General features: G+C 50.2%; 1 protein-coding gene across 1 annotated transcript in view; it reads right to left on the bottom strand.

Moving 5' to 3' along the window:
- The window catches only part of RHBG (Rh family B glycoprotein), a 115,362-nt gene that overhangs the window by 29,403 nt on the left and 62,392 nt on the right, over positions 1-23,567 (bottom strand). Inside the window, exon 3 of the mRNA XM_068253570.1 lies at positions 3,113-3,263. Coding sequence (XP_068109671.1) covers positions 3,113-3,263 — 151 coding nt within the window. The remainder of the gene's footprint in view (positions 1-3,112; positions 3,264-23,567) is intronic.

Genomic DNA, 23,567 nt, shown 5'->3' with positions numbered 1-23,567 from the left:
ACATTGTAAAAAGTGGAAGTGACGTAGGCTTTCATCGGAAGCCTCCAATCACAGCGGCGGCGGGGAGATTATGAATGGAAACATTGTTTCCATTCATAAATTAAACGATCGGGTGGCGGAAATGACGGTGGGAGCTCCATTTACAGAATAAACACTGTGTTTATTACAGAACAAAAACAGTGTTTATTCTCGGCGGACATGCTCGGATTGGCACAGGGGACTTTTGTCCCGCAGGATCACTTGCAGACCCCCCAAACTGCAGGGACGTGACTAGCGCGTCCCTGCGGCTCTAGCACCTGCCGCTGCGGACGTGAAGATCACGTCCACGCGGCTGAAATGGTTAAAGGGACCCTGAACAGAAGAAATAAAGGTATATCACAAGGCCCCTTAGCGTGGTCTGGGTCCCCTCTGTGGTCCTACTGGCAGCTCCGTTAATCGGGCTCAAATCGCTTGAAAGACACATGCTCAGGACACTTACAGTGACGGGCGTGTTATCGCCAGATGCGCGGACTAGCTATGCATATGTGACTTCAGCCAAAGTCTCCAGGTTAACAGAGCCATGGAGGGGGAACCCAGATGCCGAAGGACCTCGCGGGGCTACAGGTCAGCCACCTGAACAGAAGATATAAACGGAATTTGGACTTACCTGGGGCTTCTTCCAGCCGAAGAAGCCCCCCAGGTAAGTCCAAATTCCGTTTATATCTTCTGTTCAGGGGCCTTTTAAGAATAACATTTGTGCTGTATATATTTTTTAAATGTTTTTTCCTTTAAAGTTATCAGTTGCAAATTGATATATTCCACAAGAAAGGTTCTATCCAGTCATGGAAATAACTTCTACACCCTGGGGTATAATAGGTACACAACAATTACACTAATTCACTTAGTGACAAAAATTCATCAATACACTGCAATGTACAATATTTCCTTAAAACAGAAGGCAAAGCAAATGCATTTCTTCTTCATCTCAAGCACCTGGCAGAAAAAAGATGCATAATAGGGATGAGCGCAAAGATTTTGCAGAATTACGAATTTTGCAATTTCCTCATGCGATGTTATATTTCTGCAATGCACAAACGGATTTTACATCAATAATAATTACATAAATAATGTCTTTTGAGCATACTCAAGGGACATGAATGATAAAATTCCATGGAAACATTCAATGCGAAATTGTAACCTATTATGAACCTACTTTAGCAAATTTGCAATAACCATAATTAATTTTATGGTAAGTGATGAGAATATAGATTCACCATAACTTACAAATTTGCAGTTTTGGAAAGCAAACTTGGAATTCGCAAAATTCAGAATTCGTTCGGTATTCTGTATATAATTTTAGAATTTCATGGGGTTCAGAATTTGTCAATTCCTACCATCCCTAATCCATTACACATCACATCCGGATGGTGGAAAAAGCTAAGGAAATCACCCTTTATGGTCTAGTAAGCCAACTGAGAAATGGCAGTTAGTACTTAGTAGCTTTCATTTTAATATAAATTAAATAATAAATTACTTTACTTGTCCTCACATCTATATTGGGCAGATCAGTTTATTTCGGCACGCGGCTCTGAGAGCCGAAGCTGGGCGCCGTCATAGCAGCAATGCTATGATGCGCACCCCGCGTAGCAGTAATTCGGGGCTCTTGCGACTGCCAGACCCCGAATTACATCTCCCTCCGAGTTGCGACAACTCAGAGGGGGAATAGTATTTACCGCCGCCTGTGAATTTAGCGGCAGCAGAGAGAGCCGTCATTCTGCTCTCCCCGCGCCGAACTGAGCAGCGCCAAAGTAATATGTACTCATATTGGGGTATTTAGGCCTTATCAATGCAACTAATAGGCCTTAACATGGAAACATGCCATAATGCAGGGCCAGTCCAGGGGTAAATTTTGTTTTATTATTAGGTTGCAACTTTGGAATACGTGTATTTAAGATCATTTGTGCTTACCCCCGATTTGGAATGATCGTACGGCACCCAAAATGTTTTAACGCATGTTATAGCTGCAGTGCGACCAAGAGAAAAACACACTCTGTATAGGTAGGTAGCCAGATATTGGTGCCCCCTGTATAGGTTAGCTAGGTATAGTTCCCCCATTCTGCCTGATGAACATGTTTCACCTGGCATCATGGGCGGCCTGCACCTGAGCAAGAGGGATACAGAGGCTGCCCTATTTATTTACTTTTAAGCAATACAAGTTGCCTGGCTGTCCTACTGATCTTCTACCTTTAATACTTTTAGCCATTGGCCCTGAACAAGCTTGCAGCAGATCAATTGTTTCTGACATTATTGTTGGATCTGACCAGATTAGCTGCATGCTTGTTTCTGGTGTTATTCAAACACTACTGCAGCCACATAGATCATCAGGGCTGCCAGACAATGGGTATTATTTCAACGGAAAGAAATAAGGCAGCCTCCATATTCTTCTCACTTCAGGAGAAAATGGCAGCGCTTCCAAAAGCAGGCTGCAGTCGAGTTGACTAGCTGCATAGATGTGCAAAGCCCAAAAAACGGGCAGATTACACAACTTGCATTTGAAACAGATGCTGCAAATGGAGGACATTAGCATCCAAAAACAGTTTGCACGCATATTGTTTAGTACTAGACTTTTCCAGGACGATGATGTGCCCTCATGGACGAAACCTAACCACTAACTTACAATTAAAGCATAGTGTAAACTTAGAGCTGCTAGCCACAAATGGTCTACACATTTTCTAAAGAACAGCAAAAAATTGGCACCGCTCCTAATCAGGCTGCAATGTAAGTCTACTTGTGGCTAGCTGCATTCACGTGTATCAGTTTGCATTCAATTTACCTAGATTACGGTTTAGTGCATAGTTTGAATCTGATTTGTATTCAAGGAGTGTAATTAAGTTCCTGGGGGCGCTGCACACCTCTGCTGGTTGCAGCCTGATTAGGAGCGCACTGACATGTTTTTGCTCACTTCAGTTGTTCTTTAATGAATGTTTATATTCTGCTGACTTTAGGCTAAAAGATCAGTATAACATCAAACACCAGTTGTGCACTCTTTCATTTGGGTGATAGTATTCATCAGGGTAGGAGAATTCCATGAGTAACTCCATCTTCGTAGAATCCTCCGTTCTATTCCACTTACCTCAACAAGGCTTAGTATGATATATTCATTGATTCCAAAGAGTGTTACTTCAAATAGTGTCATGACAATCAGCTGGGCAGGACTGGTCTTCCCAAGAACAGCTCCAAAGGATATAAGCACAGCTCCAGTGCAGAAGTCTGCATTGATCATACTGTAATAGAAATATAAGTCCAGGGCAAGAAATAGTCAACAAGGGTGCAACCATTAGTTCATATAAGAAGGTTCTGCATATTAGTCTTAAAGCTCAGTTTAGTAGTTTGACAGTTCCATAGAAATAATTTTCAACAAAAATACTTTTCTCTCATTTCAGTCACTGACTAGAGCACCAGGTATGATTAGTGTTGTAAAGAACTGCAACGTCAGTCAGGGTCGGTTTAAGGGGCCTCAGGGCCCTAAAGCAAGCTTAAAATGTGCCAGACGAACCTTAAAAGTTTTATACATACTTGGGACTTCCTCCAGCCCCATCCACACGGATCGCTCCCACACCGCTGTCCGACTCCTCAGTCTTCTCCGCCTTCGTTAACGGGTTATTATTATTATTTATTGGATTTATATAGCGCCAACATATTACGCAGCGCTGTACAATAAATAGGATTACAGACTGATAACGGGTGACAGCACAATACAGGTAATAGACAATAGATACAACAATACAGGTAATAAGCAATAAGATACACAACACAATGCAGATAGTAGTACAATGCCAGATCATACACTGGAGTGGTAGTGGTAAAAATACAAGTTCCATAATTCTGGGTAAAGTGCACAAAGTCGAGTATGATACACAAGGGGAGACGGCCCTGCCAAGGGCTTACAATCTAGAGGTAGGGGTTGGTGACACAAAAGGAGGGGGTGCAAGAAGAAGTTCTTGGCAGAAAGGATTAGGGCAGTGTTGAGTTGATGTAGGCCTCCTTGAAGAAGTGAGTTTTGAGTGCTTTTTTTTGAAGGTGTTGAAGGTGGGAGCAAGCCTGATGGGCAGTGGAAGAGAGTTCCACAGGATGGGGGCAGCTCTAGTGAAGTCCTGCAGTCGTGCATGGGAGTGGGAGATGCGTGGGGTGGTTAAGAGGAGGTTGTTGGAGGAGCGAAGTGGGCGGCCAGGTGTATATCTGCTGACCAGGTCAGAGATGTAGGTTGGGCAAGACTTGTGTAGGGATTTGTATGCCAAACATAGGACCTTGAAGCCGATTCTGAAGCGAATTGGAAGCCAATGAAGGGATTTGGGTAGGGGAGTCGTGGAGACAGAGAGGTGGGAGGAGTAGATGAGTCTGGCTGCTGCGTTCATGATGGATTGTAGGGGGGCGATGCGTTTTTGAGGAAGGCCTGACAGGAGGGAGTTGCAGTAGTCCAGGCGGGAGATGATCAGGGCATGGACAAGGAGTTTGGCAGTTTTTGGGGTCAGGAAAGGCCGGATCTTGGAGATGTTGCGTAAATGGAAATAGCAGGCCCTAGCTACGGTTTGGATGTGGGGGGTGAAGGAGAGGGCTGAGTCCAGGGTGACACCCAGGCAGCAGGCGTGTGTGGTTGGATGAATGATTGTTCCATTGACAGTGACGTAGAGGTCTGTGGGGGGTGAAACAGCACGGGGCGGGAAGATTAGGAGTTCAGTCTTATCCAGGTTTAATTTTAGGAACCTGGCAGACATCCATGATGAAATAGCCGAGAGGCTAGAGGATACCTTCTCCATGGTGATGGTGGAGAGGTCAGTGGTATGGAGGTAAATCTGGGTGTCATCTGCATATAGGTGATAGTTGAAACCCAGAGAGGAGATTAGTTTTCCGATGGAGGCGGTGTAAATGGAGAACAGCAGGGGACCAAGAACAGAGCCTTGGGGACCCCAACTGAAAGTGGGATGGAGGTTGCGGAGGAGCCATTGAAGGAGGTCTTGAAGGAGCGATTTGAGAGGTAGGAGGAGAACCATGCTAGGGCAAGGTCTTGGATACCCACAGATTACAGGGACTGGAGAAGCAGGGAGTGATCAACGGTGTCGAATGCTGACGAGAGGTCTAGGAGGAGAAGGATAGTGTATTTTCCTTCGGCCTTGGCAAGCGTGAGGTCATTGACGACCTTGATGAGGGCAGTCTCGGTGGAGTGGGCTGGCCGGAAACCTGATTGTGGGGGTTCAAACAAGGAGTTGGAGTCAAGGTAATGGGTCATGCGTTGGTGGACTAGACGCTCCAGGAGTTTAGATGCAAAAGGGAGTAAGGTGATAGGGCGGTAGCTGGATGGAAGTGAGGGGTCTAGTGAGGGTTTTTTAAGTAGGGGAAGTACAGTGGCCTCTTTGAAGTCAGAAGGGAAGGTACCCATGGAGAGGGAGAGGTTAAACAGAGAGGTTAGGACAGGAGCCAGAACAGAGAAGTGAGGGCGGAGGCAGTTGGATGGCACAGGGTCTAGGGGGCTGGAGGTGGCAGGAGAAGAGGCTAGGAGACGGCTGACTTCATCCCCTGTGATAGGAGTAAAGGCTGTGAGTGGTGGGTGGGGGAGAGGTATTGGTGGGAGAGGAAGAAGTGGTGGAATGGAGGCATGAGATTTTCCATCGAATGCGGGCTATTTTGGCGGTAAAGTGGGTGGACAGATCAGTGGCTGAGAGGGTGGAGGTGGGGGGAGGAGTGGTGGGGTTAAGGAGGGAGTTGAAGGTGGCGAAGAGGTGCCGAGGGTTGGAGTCGTGGGATCCGATCAGCGCAGCAAAGTATTTTTGTTTAGCATCAGTTAATGCAGAATAGAACAGCTGCAGGTTGGCCTTGTACTCCAAGAAGTCGGAGTTGAGGCGGGATTTCCCCCATTTGCATTCATAGGCGCGGGTTGATGGGACGGCTGGGGCGGAATGTGGGGGGTGCAGCAATGTCTAGGGCTGCTGAAAGGGCCTGGTTGTATTTGGCCACAGCTTGGTTTGGGCAGGTAAAGTTGGGGAGGGTGGATGTGAGGGAGTGGAGAGGGTTGACTAGTGCAGTTGGGTCTAGGTTAAGCAGATCTCTCTGCCAACGACCTGAGGGTGGTGGGGGGAGCATGATGGGGAGATCGAGAAAGTGAGAAGGTGATGGTCAGAGAGGGGGAAGGGTGTGATGTCCATGTTGGGGAGGGTGGCGGATTTTGAGAGAATCAGGTCGAGAGTGCGGACAGCGTGGTGGGTGGGGGAATTGGTGTGTTGGGTGAGGCCAAGGGAAGTAGTGAGGGAGAGCATTTGAGAGGCTTCGGGGGAGTAAGGACTGTTCAAGGGATGTTGAAGTCCCCAAGTATGATGGTGGGGAGGTCAGAGGACAGGATGTGTGGGAGCCAAGAGGCCAGGTTGTCCAGGAATTGTTTAGTGGAGGTGGATGGGGGGCGGTAAAGGACAGCAATGACTGCCGGAAGGGGATAGTAGAGGCGGATAACATGTGTCTCAAAGGAGGTAAAGTTTAAGGAAGGGGGTGGCATGAGTACACGGAAAGTGCAGAATGGGGAGAGGAGCAGACCCACCCCTCCCCGGACCTGTTTTCTGGTCTGGGGGTGTGACTGAGGTGAAGCTCCCCATAGGAGAGGGCCGCTGCTGCAGCAGAGTCAGAGGGGGTGAACCATGTCTCTGTGAGGGCAAAGAGGGTGAGGGAGTTGGAGAGGAAAAGGTCATGGATTTCAGTGAGTTTATTACGGACTGATCTAGCATTCCAGAGGGCGCAGGAGAGAGGGGTGGTGTGCTTGTGAGAGGTCTGGATGGGAATGAGGGAGGAGAGGGAGTGAATGTGGGTGCGGGAAGGAACTGTGAGGGGGTGGGGATGTGTTTAGAGTGGGGTGTGCAGGGAGTCAGTGATGGAGTAGTATGGGAGTTGCGTGGTAGTGGAGGGCAAAATGGGAGGCTAGAGTTAGATAAGATGACCTTAGTGAGGACTAGGTGGTGAAGGAGCAGGTGGAGGAAGAGCATGTTGTAATATGTAGGTAGTGAAGGAAGAGGAGGAAAGGGCGTGCAGAAAGGAGGAGTCATGGAGTTTGAGAGTAGGGAGGGATTGTCTTAGCAGTGTTTAACCACTTCCCGACCGCCGTATTGACAATTGGCGGCCGGGAAGTGCACCCCGCAAGGACCGCCGTATTGACAATTGGCGGCGGTCCTTGTAGGGGCATGGGCGGAGCGATCGCGCCATCAGTGACGCGATCCTCCGCCTCCGCCTGGCGCCGCTCACCCGCCGCAACATCCCGCCGGCTATACGGAAGCGCCGGCGGGATGTTAACCCCGCGATCGCCGCATACAAAGTGTATAATACACTTTGTAATGTTTACAAAGTGTATTATACAGGCTTTCTCCTGCCCTGGTGGTCCCAGTGTCCGAGGGACCACCAGGGCAGGCTGCAGCCACCCTAGTCTGCACCAAGCACACTGATTTCCCCCCCCCCCCTGCCCCAGATCGCCCACAGCACCCATCAGACCCCCCCCTGCCCACCCCCCAGACCCCTGTTTGCACCCAATCACCCCCCTAATCACCCATCAATCACTCCCTGTCACTATCTGTCAACGCTATTTTTTTTTATCCCCCACCCTGCTCCCTGCCCCCTCCTGATCACCCCCCACCCCTCAGATTCTCCCCAGACCCCCCCCCCCCCCCCAGACCACCCCCCCTGTTTACTGTATGCATCTATCCCCCTGATCACCTGTCAATCACCTGTCAATCACCTGTCAATCACCCATCAATCACCCGTCAATCACCCCCTGTCACTGCCACCCATCAGCCAGCCCCTAACCTGCCCCTTGCGGGCAATCTGATCACCCACCCACACCAATAGATCGCCCGCAGATCCGACATCAGATCACCTCCCAAATCCATTGTTTACATCTATTCTCTCCTCTAAACACCCACTAATTACCCATCAATCACCCCCTATCACCACCTATCACCACCTGTCACTGTTACCCATCAGATCAGACCCTAATCTGCCCCTTGCGGGCACCCAATCGCCCGCCTACACGCTCAGATTGCCCTCAGACCCCCCCCTTATCAATTCGCCAGTGCAATATTTACATCTGTTCTCCCCTGTAATAACCCACTGATTACCTGTCAATCACCTATCAATCACCCCCTGTCACTGCCACCCATCAATCACCCCCTGTCACTGCCACCCATCAATCACCCGCTGTCACTGCCACCCATCAATCAGCCCCTAACCTGCCCCTTGCGGGCAAACTGATCACCCACCCACACCAATAGATCGCCCGCAGATCCGACATCAGATCACCACCCAAGCGCAGTGTTTCCATCTATTCTCTACCCTAAACACCCACTAATTACCCATCAATCACCCCCTGTCACTGCTACCTATCAGATTAGACCCCTATCTGCCCCTAGGGCACTCAATCACCCGCCCACACCCTCAGAATGCCCTCAGACCCCAGCCCTGATCACCTCGCCAGTGCATTGCTTGCATCTATTCCCCCCTCTAATCACACCTTGAGACACCCATCAATCACCTCCTGTCACCCCCTAGCACACCTACCCATCAGATCAGGCCCCAATTTGCCCCGTGTGGGCTCCTGATCACTCGGCCAATCCCTCAGATCCCCCTCAGACCCCCTTCCGATCACCTCCCCAGTGCATTGATTGCATCTATTTTCCCCTCTAACCACCCCCTGAGACACCCATCAATCACCTCCTGTCACCCCCCTAGCACTCCTATCCATCAGATCAGGCCCAATACAACCTGTCATCTAAAAGGCCACCCTGCTTATGACCGGTTCCACAAAATTCGCCCCCTCATAGACCACCTGTCATCAAAATTTGCAGATGCTTATACCCCTGAACAGTCATTTTGAGACATTTGGTTTCCAGACTACTCACGGTTTTGGGCCTGTAAAATGCCAGGGCGGTATAGGAACCCCACAAGTGACCCCATTTTAGAAAAAAAGACACCCCAAGGTATTCTATTAGGTGTATGACGAGTTCATAGAAGATTTTATTTTTTGTCAAAAGTTAGCGGAAATTAATTTTTATTGGGTTTTTTTCACAAAGTGTCATTTTTCACTAACTTGTGACAAAAAATAAAATCTTCTATGAACTCGCCATACACCTAACGGAATACCTTGGGGTGTCTTCTTTCTAAAATGGGGTCACTTGTGGGGTTCCTATACTGCCCTGGCATTTTAGGGGCCCTAAACCGCGAGTAGTAGTCTAGAAAACAAATGCTTCAAAATGACCTGTGAATAGGACGTTGGGCCCCTTAGCGCACCTAGGCTGCAAAAAATTGTCACACATGTGGTACCGCCGTACTCAGGAAAAGTAGTATAATGTGTTTTGGGGTGTATTTTTACACATACCCATGCTGGATGGGAGAAATTTATATGTAAATGGACAATTGTGTGTAAAAAAATCAAACAATTGTCATTTACAGAGATATTTCTCCCACTTAGCATGGGTATGTGTAAAAATACACCCCAAAACGCATTATACTACTTCTCCTGAGTGCGGCGGTACCACATGTGTGGCACTTTTTTACACCCTAAGTACGCTAAGGGGCCCAAAGTCCAATGAGTACCTTTAGGATTTCACAGGTCATTTTGCGACATTTGGTTTCAAGACTACTCCTCACGGTTTAGGGCCCCTAAAATGCCAGGGCAGTATAGGAACCCCACAAATGACCCCATTCTAGAAAGAAGACACCCAAAGGTATTCCGTACGGAGTATGGTGAGTTCATAGAAGATTTTATTTTTTGTCACAAGTTAGCGGAAAATGACACTTTGTGAAAAAAAACTATTAAAATCAATTTCCGCTAACTTGTGACAAAAAAATAAAAACTTCTATGAACTCACCATACTCCTAACGGAATACCTTGGGGTGTCTTCTTTCTAAAATGGGGTCATTTGTGGGGTTCCTATACTGCCCTGGCATTTTAGGGGCCCTAAACCGTGAGGAGTAGTCTTGAAACCAAATGTCGCAAAATGACCTGTGAAATCCTAAAGGTACTCATTGGACTTTGGGCCCCTTAGCGTACTTAGGGTGTAAAAAAGTGCCACACATGTGGTACCGCCGTACTCAGGAGAAGTAGTATAATGCGTTTTGGGGTGTATTTTTACACATACCCATGCTAAGTGGGAGAAATATCTCTGTAAATGACAATTGTTTGATTTTTTTACACACAATTGTCCATTTACATATAAATTTCTCCCATCCAGCATGGGTATGTGTAAAAATACACCCCAAAACACATTATACTACTTTTCCTGAGTACGGCGGTACCACATGTGTGACAATTTTTTGCAGCCTAGGTGCGCTAAGGGGCCCAACGTCCTATTCACAGGTCATTTTGAAGCATTTGTTTTCTAGACTAGTCATTAGTGGGGTTCCTATACTGCCCTGGCATTTTAGGGGCCCTAAACCGTGAGGAGTAGTCTTGAAACAAAAATGACCTGTGAAATCCTAAAGGTACTCATTGGACTTTGGGCCCCTTAGTGCAGTTAGGGTGCAAAAAAGTGCCACACACGTGGTATCGCCGTACTCGGGAGAAGTAGTATAATGTGTTTTGGGGTGTATTTTTACACATACCCATGCTGGGTGGGAGAAATACCTCTGTAAATGACAATCTTTTGATTTTTTTTACACACAATTGTCCATTTACAGAGGTATTTCTCCCACCCAGCATGGGTATGTGTAAAAATACACCCCAAAACACATTGTACTACTTCTCCCGAGTATGGCGATACCACATGCGTGGCACTTTTTTGCACCCTAACTGCGCTAAAGGGCCCAAAGTCCAATGAGTACCTTTAGAATTTCACAGGTCATTTTGAGAAATTTCGTTTCAAGACTACTCCTCACGGTTTAGGGCCCCTAAAATGCCAGGGCAGTATAGGAACCCCACAAATGACCCCATTTTAGAAAGAAGACACCCAAAGGTATTCCGTTAGGAGTATGGTGAGTTCATAGAAGATTTTATTTTTTTGTCAAAAGTTAGCGGAAATTGATTTTAATTGTGTTTTTTCACAAAGTGTCATTTTCCGCTAACTTTTGACAAAAAATAAAATCTTCTATGAACTCACCATACTCCTAACGGAATACCTTGGGGTGTCTTCTTTCTAAAATGGGGTCATTTGTGGGGTTCCTATACTGCCCTGGCATTTTAGGGGCCCTAAACCGTGAGGAGTAGTCTTGAAACGAAATTTCTCAAAATGACCTGTGAAATTCTAAAGGTACTCATTGGACTTTGGGCCCTTTAGCGCAGTTAGGGTGCAAAAAAGTGCCACACATGTGGTATCGCCGTACTCAGGAGAAGTAGTATAATGTGTTTTGTGGTGTATTTTTACACATACCCATGCTGAGTGGGAGAAAGATCTCTGTAAATGGACAATTGTGTGTAAAAAAAATTAACAAATTGTCATTTACAGAGATATTTCTCCCACCCAGCATGGGTATGTGTAAAAATACACCCCAAAACACATTATACTACTTCTCCTGAGTACGGCAATACCACATGTGTGGCACTTTTTTGCAGCCTAACTGCACTTTTGGGTCCAAAGTCCAATGAGCACCTTTAGGCTTTACAGGGGTGCTTACAATTTAGCACCCCCCAAAATGTCAGGACAGTAAACACACCCCACAAATGACCCCATTTTGGAAAGTAGACACTTCAAGGTATTCAGAGAGGGGCATGGTGAGTCCGTGGCAGATTTCATTTTTTTTTTGTCGCAAGTTAGAAGAAATGGAAACTTTTTTTTTTTTTTTTCACAAAGTGTCATTTTCCGCTTACTTGTGACAAAAAATAATATCTTCTATGAACTCACTATGCCTCTTAGTGAATACTTTGGGATGTCTTCTTTCCAAAATGGGGTCATTTGGGGGGTATTTATACTATCCTGGAATTCTAGCCCCTCATGAAACATGACAGGGGGTCAGAAAAGTCAGAGATGCTTGAAAATGGGAAAATTCACTTTTTGCACCATAGTTTGTAAACGCTATAACTTTTACCCAAACCAATAAATATACACTGAATGGGTTTTTTTTTATCAAAAACATGTTTGTCCACATTTTTCGCGCTGCATGTATACAGAAATTTTACTTTATTTGAAAACTGTCAGCACAGAAAGTTAAAAAAATCATTTTTTTGCCAAAATTCATGTCTTTTTTGCTGAATATAATAAAAAGTAAAAATCGCAGGAGCAATCAAATAGCACTAAAAGAAAGCTTTATTAGTGACAAGAAAAGGAGCCAAAATTCATTTAGGTGGTAGGTTGTATGAGCGAGCAATAAACCGTGAAAGCTGCAGTGGTCTGAATGGAAAAAAAGTGGCCGGTCCTTAAGGGGTAGAAAGCCCTAGGTCCTCAAGTGGTTAAAGTTATAAATAATGAAAATACCTCAGTGACTGCTTAATGCTGCTGTATTGCTGGTGAACAGTCGAGGCCAGTCTGAGCAAGTGCAATGCACTCTCTCTGTCTCTCTCCAGCAGAGAATAGTACTCCACCTTTGCAGTACTATTTTCCCCCGGGAGAGACGGAGGGAGCGCACTGCACTTGCGCAGACAGCCCGAACTGGACCCGTTAACAAAGGCAAAGACAGAGCGGCTGGAAGAAGCCCCTGGTATGTATAAAACTTTTAAGTTTCCTCGTCTTTGATTAACTTTAAGCGAGGGGCCCCCCTAACTAGAGATGGCCCGAACCTCCAAATTTCGGTTCGTGAACCTCCCGCGAAAGTTTGGTTCGCACAAACTTTCGTGAACTGCTTCAATGGGGAGGTGAACTTTGAAAACTAGAAAAATTTATGCTGGCCACAAAAGTGATGGAAAAGATATTTCAAGGGGTCTAACACCTGAGTTTTTGCATGGATGAGTGGGATAGACACCAAAAGTCCCGGGGAAAAATTTGGATTGGACACAAAGCAGCGTTTTAAGGGCAGAAATCACACTGAATGCTAAATTGCAGGCCTAAAGTGCTTTAAAACATCTTGTATGTGTATACATCAATCAGGGAGTGTAATTAGAGTACTGCTTCACAATGACACACCAAACTCACTGTGTAATGCACCGCAAACAACTGTTTGCGTAGTGACGGCCATGCTGGACTGGTGCGCACCATGGCCAGAGTGCAGGCCGTGGCGGTTTTTTAAGCCCATATGGTCGCTGGGCTGTGGTAGCTCAATGATAGAACAACAGTGACTGTCCAGCTGATCAAATTTGGTCTGTCCACAATGAAGCAACGACCTTATTATCTTTGGTGTGCCACCCCCCGAGACACTCATATAGCCGGCGGTCATTCCTTCATTGTGATATGCAAGCCCCTTCATTGCGGCAAGGTAATGATCACGAAGGGGAATGGGCACATGTACATGCCTTTTGGTTTGTTGTTGCCGCCGCAGTGCAGCCAGAAAAATTAGGCAGGCATGTACACGCACCAGAAAAATTATTATAGCGGCCAAATTCAGGAATCCGCCTGGAGTCCTGGACCCTGCTGGTGGTAGCGGAGAAGGCAGTCAAGCGGCCTGCGGGCAGAGGTGCTGTGTGGGGAGCGACTTAGTCTTGGGGCAGGCAGCCATTCACACGGCGTGCCGGCAAAGATGCTGTGTGTGGGGACTGACTTAGTCTTCGGGCGGGCAGTAGCCCTCTGGGATCCATGCCTCATTCATTTTGATAAAGGTCAGGTACTAAACACTTTTGTGACTTAGGCGGCTTCTCTTATCAGTGACAATGCTTCCAGCTGCGCTGAAGGTTCTTTCTGACAGGACGCTTAAGGCAGGGCAAGACAGAAGTTGGATGGAAAATTGGGACAGCCTTGGCCACAGGCAGTGGCGTACCTAGGGTATTTGACACCCGGTGCTGGGTCTTAAATTACACCCCCCCCCCCAAAAAAAAAGTAAAGGAGTGTGGCATGCTAAGCACACCATGGCGGGTAATGCCAGGTATAGGTGCCCCCAGTATATGTAGCCTGGAATTGTTGCCCCCAGTATAGGTAGTGTAGTATAGCCACAATAAGCAGTGTCTCCCTACAAAATATATATGATGCAGCAGTGTTTTGCCAAAATATATAATGTGACAGCTATTAGGTAGCCAGATAACCCCCCTTTAGCGCCGGTAGCCAGATGACCTCCACCATTTATTGTATAGGTAGCTAGATAACCCCCCATTTAGGATCGGGAACTAACATTATACCCAATTACAGTATATATAGCCAGATCTCTCTTTAGTATATAGCCATTGTATATAGTCAGACCCCCCTTTAGTATTATAGCCAGCGTATATATTCAGATCCTCCCCTATATATAGCCAATGTATACAGTCAGATCCTCCTGTACATAGCCATTGTATATAGACAGATCCCTCGTATATAATCAGATCTCCAGTGTATACAGTTAGATCTCCCCTGTATATGGCCAATGTAATTCTGACTGAGTGACCCCCAGGTGTACACACACACAGAGAGAGAGACAGAAGGAAGATAGAGCGGAGAGCGTCAGGAGAGAGAGACAGAGCAGAGGACAGGAGGGAGAGAGACCAGAGGGAAAGAGGAGAGAGACAGAGCAGAGAGACAGGAGGGAGAGACAGAGGAGGGAATGAAACAGAGCAAAGAGAGACAGAGCAGAGAGAGATAGGGAGAGAGACAGGCGGGAGAGACAGAGGAGAGAGAGAGACAGGGGAGAGAGAGATGGAAGAGAAAGAGAGACAGGAGAGAGGGAGGGTGAGACAGACAGGAGAGAGGGAGGGAGAGACAGACAGGAGAGAGGGAGGGAGAGACAGACAGGAGAGAGGGAGGGAGAGACAGACAGACAGGAGAGAGGGAGGGAGAGACAGACAGACAGGAGAGAGGGAGGGAGAGACAGACAGGAGAGAGGGAGAGACAGACAGGAGAGAGGGAGAGACAGACAGACAGGAGAGAGGGAGGGAGAGACAGACAGACAGGAGGGAGGGAGGGAGAGACAGACAGGGAGAGAGAGACAGACAGCAGGGATAGAGGGAGGGACAGACAGGAGAGAGGGAGGGACAGACAGGAGAGAGGGAGGGACAGACAGGAGAGAGGGAGGGACAGACAGGAGAGAGGGAGGGAGAGACAGACAGGAGAGAGGGAGGGACAGACAGGAGAGAGGGAGGGAGAGACAGACAGGAGAGAGGGAGGGAGAGACAGACAGGAGAGAGGGAGGGAGAGACAGACAGGAGAGAGGGAGGGAGAGACAGACAGGAGAGAGGGAGGGAGAGACAGACAGGAGAGAGGGAGGGAGAGACAGACAGGAGGGAGGGAGAGACAGACAGGAGGGAGGGAGAGACAGACAGGAGGGAGGGAGAGACAGACAGGGAGAGAGAGAGAGAGACAGCAGGGAGAGAGACAGCAGGGAGAGACAGACAGACAGGAGGGAGGGAGAGACAGACAGGAGGGAAAGAGAGACAGGAGAGAGGAAGGGAGAGACAGACAGGAGAGAGGGAGGGAAAGACAGACAGGAGAGAGGGAGGGAGAGACAGACAGGAGAGAGGGAGGGACAGACAGGAGAAAGGGAGGGAGAGACAGACAGGAGAGAGGGAGGGAGAGACAGACAGGAGAGAGGGAGAGACAGACAGGAGAGAGGGAGAGACAGACAGGAGGGAGGGAGAGACAGACAGGAGGGAGGGAGAGACAGACAGGAGGGAGGGAGAGACAGACAGGAGCGAGGGAGAGACAGACAGGAGGGAGGGAGAGACAGACAGGAGGGAGGGAGGGACAGACAGGAGGGAGGGAGGGACAGACAGGAGAGAGGGAGGGAGAGACAGACAGGAGAGAGGGAGGGAGACAGGAGGGAGGGAGGGACAGACAGGAGGGAGGGAGGGACAGACAGGAGAGAGGGAGGGAGAGACAGACAGGAGAGAGGGAGGGAGAGACAGACAGGAGAGAGGGAGGGACAGACAGGAGAGAGGGAGGGACAGACAGGAGAGAGGGAGGGAGAGACAGACAGGAGGGAGGGACAGACAGGAGGGAGGGAGAGACAGACAGGAGAGAGGGAGGGAGAGACAGACAGGGAGAGAGAGACAGACAGCAGGGATAGAGAGAGAGAGAGAGACAGCAGGGAGAGAGACAGCAGGGAGAGACAGACAGGAGGGAGAGAGAGACAGACAGGAGGGAGAGAGAGACAGGAGAGAGGGAGGGAGAGACAGACAGGAGAGAGGGAGGGAGAGACAAACAGGAGGGAGGGAGAGACAGACAGGAGAGAGGGAGGGAAAGACAGACAGGAGAGAGGGAGGGAGAGACAGACAGGAGAGAGGGAGGGAGAGACAGACAGGAGAGAGGGAGAGACAGACAGGAGAGAGGGAGGGAGAGACAGACAGGGAGAGAGAGACAGACAGCAGGGATAGAGAGAGAGAGACAGCAGGGAGAGAGACAGCAGGGAGAGACAGACAGGAGGGAGAGAGAGACAGACCGGAGGGAGAGAGAGACAGGAGAGAGGGAGGGAGAGACAGACAGGAGAGAGGGAGGGAGAGACAAACAGGAGGGAGGGAGAGACAGACAGGAGAGAGGGAGGGAAAGACAGACAGGAGAGAGGGAGGGAGAGACAGACAGGAGAGAGGGAGGGAGAGACAGACAGGAGAGAGGGAGGGAGAGACAGACAGGAGAGAGGGAGGGAGAGACGGACAGGAGGGAGGGAGAGACAGACAGGAGGGAGGGAGAGACAGACAGGAGGGAGGGAGAGACAGACAGGAGGGAGGGAGAGACAGACAGGAGGGAGGGAGAGACAGACAGGAGGGAGGGAGGGAGAGACAGGAGAAAGGGAGGGAGAGACAGACAGGAGAGAGGGAGGGAGAGACAGACAGGAGAGAGGGAGGGAGAGACAGACAGGAGAGAGGGAGGGAGAGACAGACAGGAGAGAGGGAGAGACAGACAGACAGGAGGGAGGGACAGACAGGAGGGAGAGAGAGACAGACAGGAGGGAGAGACAGACAGGAGAGAGGGAGAGACAGACAGGAGAGAGGGAGAGACAGACAGACAGGAGGGAGGGAGAGACAGACAGACAGGAGGGAGGGAGAGACAGACAGACAGGAGGGAGGGAGAGACAGACAGGGAGAGAGAGACAGACAGCAGGGATAGAGAGAGAGAGAGAGAGAGAGACAGCAGGGAGAGACAGACAGACAGGAGGGAGAGAAAGACAGACAGGAGAGAGGGAGGGAGGGACAGACAGGAGAGAGGGAGGGAGAGACAGACAGGAGAGAGGGAGGGAGAGACAGACAGGAGAGAGGGAGGGAGAGACAGACAGGAGAGAGGGAGGGAGAGACAGACAGGAGAGAGGGAGGGAGAGACAGACAGGAGAGAGGGAGGGAGAGACAGACAGGAGAGAGGGAGGGAGAGACAGACAGGAGGGAGGGAGAGAGACAGGATGGAGGGAGGGAGAGACAGACAGGAGGGAGGGAGGGAGAGACAGACAGACAGGAGGGAGGGAGGGAGAGACAGGAGGGAGGGAGAGACAGACAGGAGGGAGGGAGACAGACAGGAGGGAGGGAGACAGACAGGAGGGAGGGAGACAGACAGGAGGGAGGGAGACAGACAGGAGGGAGGGAGACAGACAGGAGGGAGGGAGACATACAGGAGGGAGGGAGAGACAGAGGAGAGACAGACAGGAGGGAGGGCAGGAGAGAGGGCGAGACAGACAGGAGGGAGGGAGAGACAGACAGGAGGGAGGGAGAGACAGAGGAGAGACAGACAGGAGGGAGGGCAGGAGAGAGGGCGAGACAGACAGGAGGGAGAGACAGACAGGAGGGAGGGAGAGACGGGAGGGAGGGAGACACAGGAGGGAGGGAGAGACAGACAGGAGGGAGGGAGAGACAGACAGGAGGGAGGGAGGGAGAGACAGACAGGAGGGAGGGAGGGAGAGACAGACAGGAGGGAGGGAGGGAGGGAGAGACAGACAGGAGGGAGGGGGGGGGGGAGACAGACAGGAGGGAGGGGGGGGGGGAGACAGACAGGAGAGAGGGAGGGAGAGACAGACAGACAGGAGGGAGGGGGAGATAGGAGGGAGGGGGAGACAGACAGGAGGGAGAGACAGAGGTGTACTGTCCAGCGGAAGTGTCACATTGTAATGTTCACCAAAGGTGTACCTGGGTGGCCCAGCTTGTCGGGAGATGAGCAGCCACAGGGAAGCGGCAGGCAGGCGGCATCTAGTTGTCATGGCTGCAGCGGTGGAGGAGCTGCAGCATGGATGGGCCCGCCTCTGGGTTCCCCGTGAGCCTGGAAGGAGGTGCAGAGCAAGTCTTCCCTTGGAAGCATTTGGCGTCTGGTGATAGTCCCAGGGTGCTGCGGTGACGCGGAGGCGGCAGCAGCAGCAGCCGTGGTGGGGATCATGGCAGACATCCCATGTGCGTCCCACGTGCAGCCCTGAGCGGCTTCCCGCTGAAGGTGGATTTCCGGAGGATGGCTGAACTGACAGCCGAGGTGACGGAGGCGGGGCCAAAAGGGGTTTTAGCCGGCTTCCAATAGAAGGGAGGCGGAGCATGTACTGCTGGCTTAAAATCTGTGATAGGTTGGGCTGGCTTCTTTGACACCCCCATCCCCACCTGTCACCCGGTGCGTGGCGCCCCTGTGCGCCCAATGGACAGAACGCCACTGGCCACAGGTCAAGCCTGCGCACCTAGTAGTCCAAGGGTTCATCGCTGCTCACAGTGTCTACATCCACACTTAAGGCCAGGTAGTCGGCTACCTGCTGGTCCAGGCGTTGGTGGAGGGTGGATCCGGAAGCGTGAGGCGTTGGACTAAAGAATGTCCGTATGTCCGACATCACCATGAGATCGCTGGAGCCTTGCCTGTGTGGACATGGGAGAAGGATTACTGGCAGTGGTACCTTTATTGCGTTGTGCTGTGACATCACCCTTAAACGCATTGTAAAGCATAGTTGCCAGCTTGTTCTGCATGTGCTGCATCCTTTCTGCCTTCTGATGAGTTGGTAACATGTCCGCCACTTTGTGCCTATACCGAGGGTCTAGTAGCGTGGCCACCCAGTACAGCTCATTCCCCTTGAGTTGTTCCTGCCATAACTGTTCCTCTTCACGCTCCTCCACAGCTTGATCCACCACTCTATGCACGGCACGCTCCAGGAAGTAAGCGTACGGGATCAAGTCGCTGAAGGTGCCTTCACTGCGACTCACCAGGTTGGTCACCTCCTCAAACGGCCGCATTTCGCATCAGTGTCCAGTTGTTGGGCCAGAACATCCCCATCTCCCCAGATTATGTCCTTTCACTGAAATTGTAGAGGTACTGGGTGACGGCTTTCTCCTGTTCTAGCAGGTGAGAGAACATGACCAGGGTCGAATTCCAGCGAGTCAGGCTATCACATATCAAGTGTCTCACCGGCAAGTTGTTTCTCTGCTGACTGTCCGCAAAGCGTGCCATGGCCGTGTAAGACCGCCTGAAATGCCCACACAACTTCCTGGCCTGCTTCAGGACGTCCTCTAAGCCAGGATACTTGGACACAAATCTTTGAATGACTAGATTCAGCACATGTGCCATGCAGGGTACATGTGTCAGCTTTCCCAAATTCAAAGCGGAAAGGAGATTGTTGCCGTTGTCACACCACGTTAATGAACTCCAGCTGGAGCAGGGTCAGCCACTGATCCACCTATTTGTTAAGAGCAGCCAGGAGAGCTGGTCCAGTGTGACTCTCCGCTTTGAGGCAAGACATGTCTAAGATGGCGTGACACCGTCGTACCTGGCATGCAGCATAGGCCCTGGGGAGCTGGAGCTGGAGAGGAGATTGCAGCACCCATAGAGTTGAACTGCCACTCAGCCAAGGAGGAGGACGACGACGACAGCAAAAGAGGATGTAGCAGGAGTAGAGGAGGTGGCAGGAGACCTGCCTGCAAGCTGTGAAGGTGTCACAAGTTGATCTGCTGCACAGCCACATACTCCCTGCTTGCCATCGGTCACCAGGTTGACCCAATGGGCTGTGTAAGTAATGTAGCGGCCCTAACCAAGCTTGCAGACCAGGCATCCATGGTCAGGTGGACCCTTGACCCAACGCTGTGTGCCAGAGATGACACCACTTGCCTCTCAACTTCACGGTACAGTTTGGGTATCGCCTTTTTAGAGAAATAATTCCACTGCGGTGTCCCAATGGCCACAAATTTACGGGAGTCCTCAGAGTCCACCATCTTGTATGGTAACAGCTGGCGAGATAACAGTTCTGCCACGCCAGCTGTCAGACGCCGGGCAAGGGGGTGACTGGCAGAAATTGGCACTTCCGCTCAAAGATTTCCTTCACGGACACCTGGCTGCTGTGGGCAGAGGAGCAGGAACCGCTCAAGGGCAGAGCTGGAGTGGAGGAGGGTGGCTGTGAAGGTGCAAGGGAGAAAGCGGCTGAAGATGCTGCACCTGAAGGAGGAAGAGAAGAAGGAGGGTGGCTTTTCTTTTGTGTGCTGTTTTTGCTCAGGTGCTCTTCCCATTGCAGTTTGTGCCTTTTCTCCATGTGCCTTCGTAAGGCACTTGTCCCTACGTGAGTGTTGGCCTTTCCACGGCTCAATTTTTGGAGGCAGAGACAACAGATGGCATTGCTCCAACCTGAGGCAGATACATGAAAATATTTCCAAACCCGCTGAGCCCCCCTGGGGTGATGGCACTATGGTGGCATCAGCAGCTGACGTTGAAGGGCATGTTGACTGGCTGTCCATAGGTGGCGATACATGGCGCCGGACACTGCCACCAGCTGTTTCTGACGATGAGCTCCCCCTGCTTCTTTCAGTAACTCGTCTCCTCCTACTCCTTTCTGACTCCCCCTCTGAACTGTCCCCCTGTTCATCTCCTCTATTGGGAACATACGTGGGATCCGTATCATCGTCATCATCATAATCATCCTGCCCAGCTTTGCTTGCCTCAGACACATCCAAAACTGCATCAACAGCAGGTACTTCATCATCTTCACACGTTACGTCCATAGTGTCGCTGCCTAACTCAGACATATGAGGTGGTGTAATTTGCTTAGCGCCTTCATCTGGTTGTAACAATAATGGCTGTGAATCAGTTAATTCCCCACCAATTAACTCCTGCGAAGTGTCAGATGCAACGGATGTGGTGCTTGTAGTAGCGCTGGTGGCTGCGGAAGATGAGGTGTTCTGTGTTAAATAGTCAACTACGTCCTGACAATCTTGGGGGTTGATGGGACGTGCCTTCTTCTGAGCACTGTACTTTGGTCGAGGGCCGCACAAAATCACATCAACACGACCCGCACAGATCTGCTGGGTCGGAGCAGTGCTTTTCAGCGCTGCTAGATTTGGGAGCAGCCGGCGCCTCATAGACTTCAATAGGAATCACTCCTATTGAAGCACTCAGTGAGTAATGTCGGCTCCTTCAGAAGACGGAGCCGAGGTTGCTTAAAAACATAATAATTCGGCCTCCAGCAATCGCTGGAAGCCGAATTATTTCATTCCCCCACTATCCATGGCGGCCTGGAGGGGGAATAGTAATTAAATCGGCCCGGACTTGTGGAGAAGCAGGATCAGCTATATACCGCTGTATCCTGCGCCCAAGTCTACAGGCGCCGATTTCAAATGTACTCCTGCTGGGTGGCTTGCCTCTGGGTCTGCCTCTACCTCTGCCTGTTTTGTCCGTTGTGTCCATATCAGGGGGGGAAGAAGTGAAAGGTATGCACTGACTTGACTAATACAATGTGCAGTCACACAGGTGCAGTTATCAGGTAGCACGGAGTGGTATACCACACTGCGTGCACTCACGTAGGTAGGTGGGTGCACTGAACACAACAGGTAGGTATATGCAGTGATGAGGTGGGTGCACTAAACACAACAGGTAGGTATATGCAGTGATGGGTATTACAATGTGCACCTGTCACACACAGACAGGTAGTGGACAGGCTCAGTGACACTGCATGCGCTCACATAGGTAGGTGGGTGCACTGTGAACAACAGGTTGGTAGGTATATGCAGTACTGGGTATAACAATGTGCACCTGTCACACACACACAGACAGGTAGCGGACAGACACAGTGTCACTGCGTGCGCTCAACTCACATAGGTAGGTGGGTGCACTGTGAACAACAGGTAGGTAGGTATATGCAGTAATGGGTATTACAATGTGCACGTGTCACACACAGACAGGTAGCGGCCAGGCACAGTGACACTGCGTGCGCTTAACTCACGTAGGTAGGTGGGTGCACTGTGAACAACAGGTAGGTAGGTATATGCAGTACTGGGTATAACAATGTGCACCTGTCACACACAGACAGGTAGCGAACAGGCACAGTGACACTGCGTGCGCTCAGCTCACGTAGGTAGGTATAATATGGCAGTCGTTCCCCGAAAATAGACGTAATCTGGCAGCAGCAGTTCCCCCAAATACACATAATTTGGCAGCGGCTCTCCAAAATATGCGTAATCTGGCAGCGGATCACCGAAAATACATGTAATCTGGCAGCAGTGGTTCCCCCAAAATACACATAATCTGGAATCAGCGGTTCCCCCATTATACACAATCTGGCAGCGGTTCCCCAAAAATACACATAATCTGGCAGCTGTTTCCCAAAATACACTTAATCTTGCAGCAGAAGTTCCCCCAAAATAGGTGCCCCCAGTATAGGTAACCAGGTCAAAAGGTATCCCCAGTGGAAGTAACCAGGTCTATAGGTTTTCCCAGTGCAGGTATCCAGGTCTTTAGGTGTCCCCAGTATAAGTAGCCAGGTCTATAGGTGTCCCCAGAATAGGTAGCCAGGATTATAGGTGTCCCTAGAATAGGTAGCCAGGTCCATGGGTGCCCCCAGTATAGGTAGCCAGGTCTACAGGTGTCTTCAGAATAGGTAGCCAGGTCTATAGGTGTCCCAAGTACAGATAGCCAGGTCTATAGGTGTCTTCTGTGTAGATAGCTAGGTCTATAGGTGTCCCCAGTATATGTAGCCAGGTGGATAGGTGTCCCCAATATATGTAGCCAGGTCTATAGGTGTCCCCAGTATATGTAGCCAGGTGGATAGGTGTCCCCAATATATGTAGCCAGGTCTATAGGTGTCCCCAGTATATGTAGCCAGGTATATAGGTGTCCTCAGTATATGTAGCCAGGTGGATAGGTGTTCCCAGTATATGTAGCTAGGTGTATAGGTGTCCCCAGTATATGTAGCCAGGTGGATAGGTGTCCCCAATATACATAGCCAGGTCTATAGGTGTCCCCAGTATATGTAGCCAGGTCTATAGGTGTCCCCAGTATATGTAGCCAGGTCTATAGGTGTTCCCAGTATATACAGCCAGGTTTGTAGGTGTCCCCAGGAGGGGAGGCAGCCAGTGAAAGGGAACTGTGGGCAGAGCGATGGAGAAGGGGGGAAAGTCTCCCCCCCCTTCCCTCACCCTGGGGCCCCCCTTCCTGGCTCTCCCCTCCGGAATATTGAAGCGTCGGTGCAGCGGCTGACAGCGGGCGGGGACTTACCGTTATTACAGCCACCGGAGGGAGCTTTGATCTGTGCGCCGCTAGACTAGCAGCACACAGATCAAAGCTCCCTCCGGTGGCTGTACAGCGGTAAGTCTCCGCCCGCTGTCAGCCGCTGCACCGACACTTCAATATTCCGGAGGGGAGAGCCAG

This window comes from Hyperolius riggenbachi, chromosome 9, assembly GCF_040937935.1.
Source record: "Hyperolius riggenbachi isolate aHypRig1 chromosome 9, aHypRig1.pri, whole genome shotgun sequence".
In the NCBI taxonomy this organism is placed as follows: domain Eukaryota; kingdom Metazoa; phylum Chordata; class Amphibia; order Anura; family Hyperoliidae; genus Hyperolius; species Hyperolius riggenbachi.
The sequence above is the reverse complement of the archived record's forward strand: the minus strand, read 5'-3'. Positions and strand labels throughout refer to the sequence as shown.